Source organism: Alligator sinensis, unplaced genomic scaffold (assembly GCF_000455745.1).
Source record: "Alligator sinensis unplaced genomic scaffold, ASM45574v1 scaffold707_1, whole genome shotgun sequence".
NCBI classification, from domain to species: Eukaryota; Metazoa; Chordata; order Crocodylia; family Alligatoridae; genus Alligator; species Alligator sinensis.
Genome location: NW_005842065.1, coordinates 1,724,684 through 1,728,510, shown reverse-complemented (window position 1 = coordinate 1,728,510; position 3,827 = coordinate 1,724,684). Strand labels below are relative to the sequence as shown.

Genomic DNA, 3,827 nt, shown 5'->3' with positions numbered 1-3,827 from the left:
GCCTGACTTCCTGCCCCTGGGGCAGGGGGCTGGACTCAATGATCTTCCAAGGTCCCTCTCAGCCCTAATGTCTATGAAATCTATGGAAGTATCTAGGCTCTAACAGACCAGACCCCTTGGCTCTAACAGACCAGACCTCCCAAAGTAGGGAGAAAACACAGGCACCTGGGATCCCAGGCCCAGCCTGCTCTGTCCCATGGCTCCCACTGCCCTCCTGGTACGGGAGAACCCAGGTGTCCAGGTGCACTGTGGTACCTGCAGAAGCTGGGGGTTCTCCTGGCCAAGCTGCTGGAGGAGGGCGGGCAGCAGGGCCGGGTTCTGCTGAATCACCTGCCGCATGTTCTGGAACTGGGGCTGCTCCCGCAGGAACTCCAGGGGGTTCTCACCTGGGGAGTGGGTATGGTCAAGCTAAGCTACACCCCCAAAGGTGTCCCAGAGCCCCTCCCCCCAATGCAGGGATCACCCACCTTCAGATGTCGGTGGCTCTGGGGCCTGGCTCTCCTGGATGGGCGCTCGTTCCAGCTCAGGGCTGCCCGGAATGCCCTGTGGGGCCCAGTGGCAGAGGTCGGAACCCAGATATCCTGGCTGCCAGCTCTACCCCCTCCCAATTCCATTGGAGAAAACCCAGGAGTTCTGGTCCTTTTCTACTCAGGGCTATGGCCAGACCCCTGGTGTTCCCCACACCCAGCACTTCCCTGCATTTGCCCACAGGAGAGAACCCAGCTGTCCTGGCTCCCAGGTCCCACTCCCCATTCCAGGCCACCCGTCTGCTCCCCTTTCCAAAACTAGGGATAAGAGAACCCAGGTATCCTTGCTCCCTCCCCCCTACTCCCAGCACTACCCCACTCCTCCCCAAAGCTAGGGATAGAACGCACGCATCCTGGCTCCTGGGTCCTCACCCCCAGCTCCTACCCACCCCTCCCTCCCCAGAGCTAGGGATAAGCCACAGCAGTCATGGTGACTTTCATGTCCCCTTCTGCTCTGATCCTTCATCCCTGCTCCCCTCAATAGAGCTGAAGCAGAACCCAGCTGTCCTGGCACCCAGGGGAGGGTCTCACCACGAGCAGGTACTCTACAGCACGGTGAGGATTGTTGTAGCTGGCTCGGAGTGCAGCCACCACCCGCTCTCGCTCGTAGCCCATTGACATGATCTCGGCCAGCATTGTCTCGTACTCCGAGCCAGTCACTGGGGAGTGAGGGTGCGGTGTCAGGAGGGGGGGGGGTCTTGGCTATGAGCCAAACCCCCCCTCCTTCTTCACTATAGGGAACCCTCCCTGCTGGAGGAGAGCTGCAGAAAGGATTGGAGAACCCAGGAGTCCAAGCTCCTGGCTCCATGCCCCCTCTCCCACCCCAGACTGCTGCCCCTCACCCCTACCCTGGGAGTCCCAGCCCTCTTCTAGTGGGAAGTGGGGAAAGCTGCCTTCACCTACCCAGGGTGGAGGCTGCATCCTCGCCGCGCCCGGCGCTACCTGAAGAGGGAACAGAGCTGCAGATTTAAGAGAGAGAAATAGTAGCCGGGTCCAGGATGATCTGTTCCCCGGGGTAAGTTCTTCGAGACCCGCCCCCATCCCCTCTGGCTGAGCTCCTGCTGCAGAAGGACCTCCTGGTGGGGAGGGGTGAAGAATGAAGGCACCACCGCCTCCCCAGGAAGTCCCTGCACCTGCCTCAGTTTCCCTAGCTGCAGCCTCCACAGAGGGACCTGGGCCCCCAGCACCATGGGGGAAACCATAAGGGGTTAAACTCTCCCAACAACCCTCCCAAAACTGCCTTGTTAACACAGGGTCATTCTCCTTCTTGGGGAGGGGGACTGCCACAATGTGAAAACCAAGACACAGACAACAGTGAAGCTGCTTGCACGCAGCCGGGCTGCAGAGAGGCAAGAACAGAACCCAAGAGTCTGGAGCCCCACTGGCCATGCCCCACTCCTTCAAACTCAGGGATGCCTGGCTCTGGCCGCCAACCCACCATGGCAGAGTTGCATCCATATAGGGGGTGTCTTACCCCACAGTAGACTCCGGGGGGTTGGTCATCACTGGCTCCTGGGAGGGCTTCTCGCTGGGTGCTGCTGGGGGGGCTGAGGCAGCTGCTGTAGGGGGCTGCTCAGCCAGGAGGGGCTGGGAGGGCTCTGCAGGAGGGGGGATGGGGGCCCCTGAGCCAGACTTGGCCTACAGAACAAGCAGCAGAGTGGGGCAGCTGGAACCCCTCCAGCCCCCTGCACTCCCCCCTCCCATCTCAAGCAGCAGCCAACCCCTCCAACCCCCAGTGGTAGCAGCAGACTCTGCCCACTAATGCCCCCAGCAGCACAGCACCCCCTAATGCCAGCCCAGGGAATCAGGGCAGGACCCCAGGGGCTTCTTTCACCCATCTGTGCTTCCCAGGCTGGATGCTGGTGAGACATGGGTCTGGGGGTGTCAGCTGGGGGACACACCCACCTTGGTAACCATGACGACCACAAAGTTCTTCTCATCGATCTTATATTCCCTGATGGGCGCATCATCGCTCAGGATCTTCCCGGCGTAGATCAGCTTTTGCCCAGCCACGGGGAAAGCTTCCCGACCCTTCTCCGCCTCAATCTTCTCCTTCAGCACCCGCACCTGCCATCGCAGCCTCCATCACCCAGGGATCCAACCCAGAGACCACCCCCTCCCTCGCAATCTGCAGCCCCCCAGCCTGCACCTTGCAACGCAATGCCCCCTAGTGCCACCAGGTCGAGATGCAGCCACCTCTAGGGTGGAAAGGAAGGCAGAAAAGCTCTTTGAAGCCTGTTAACCATGTTGCCAGTGGCAGGAGGGGAAGCACACACACACACACACACACACACACAATGGCTAGGGGAGGTCCCTGACAAACGGACCCCATTCTTCCCATATTCAGTCTTTCTAGAGGCCAATCCACAGGCCTGGACACCCAGCATGGCACACCTTCAGGCCAAAGGTGCTGCCCCCCACCCCCATCTGAGAGGGGGGAGTAGAACAGCTGCAGCCCATCCCATACCCCATCAGCTGTGGGAAGGGTCCAGCAATATTTTTGGCTTCTCCTGCTCTGGAGGGAGCCAAAATTAAGCCTGATGCTGCCAGGGAGCTGATGAGGATGCCAGCTATTTGAAGAGGGAGTTGGCATCACCCCAGCCCCAGCTGCACCCTGAGGCCAAGGACTCAGGCAATGGTGACAGGCCTTGAGACAGTGAAGGTGCAGAGTTGTTACTCACAGCCTAAGATAGGGGGAATCTTCCCTGGGTTTGGGATGCAGCCACCTCTGGGGTGGGCCACACTGAGAAGTGGGTCTACAGCAGTGGCAATATGTAAGGGGGTGCACATGCACTCCCTGTTTAGGCGACAGGCAAGGGGGTAGGCAGGAGCACCAGTGCCCCCCCCGAGAGTGCCAGCCGAGAAGCGGGGCCACCAGCAAAAGCAGCCGCACAGCTTCCAGAAGTGGCACAGCTGCTCTTTGGTGAGTGAGATTTGGCTGCAGGGGGGACCCCCCCCACATTGCTAACTAGCGTGGGGGGGGCCGTGTCCCCCGTGACCCAAGGCACCAGTTGTTCATGGTATACAGGGCCCCCCACTCCTCTCACACTGAGATAGAGTTGGTTCTGGGGAGGGGGACGCGTATCAAGGGCTGGGTATACAGATTCCCCCCCCCCACTACCACCACTGAGATACAGCTGCTTCTGGGGTAGTGCAGCTACACAACTCCGCATGGAGATAGCATGCTCAGGGCCAAGACGCAGCCACCTCTGAGCTGGGATGCTGGAGGGAGGCAGGACACTGGGGCAGCATCCTGCCCCCTCCCTGCACCTGGAGGAGACCTATAGGAGCTGTATGGGG

General features: G+C 60.4%; 1 protein-coding gene across 2 annotated transcripts in view; it reads right to left on the bottom strand.

Moving 5' to 3' along the window:
* The window catches only part of RAD23A (RAD23 homolog A, nucleotide excision repair protein), a 6,329-nt gene that overhangs the window by 1,952 nt on the left and 550 nt on the right, over positions 1–3,827 (bottom strand). For both annotated transcript variants that reach the window (XM_006023424.3, XM_006023425.3), the window contains exons 2-7: positions 2,433–2,594; positions 2,002–2,165; positions 1,431–1,486; positions 1,059–1,186; positions 468–543; positions 256–386 (exon numbers count right to left, since the gene is read on the bottom strand). In XM_006023424.3, coding sequence (XP_006023486.1) covers positions 256–386; positions 468–543; positions 1,059–1,186; positions 1,431–1,486; positions 2,002–2,165; positions 2,433–2,594 — 717 coding nt within the window. The remainder of the gene's footprint in view (positions 1–255; positions 387–467; positions 544–1,058; positions 1,187–1,430; positions 1,487–2,001; positions 2,166–2,432; positions 2,595–3,827) is intronic.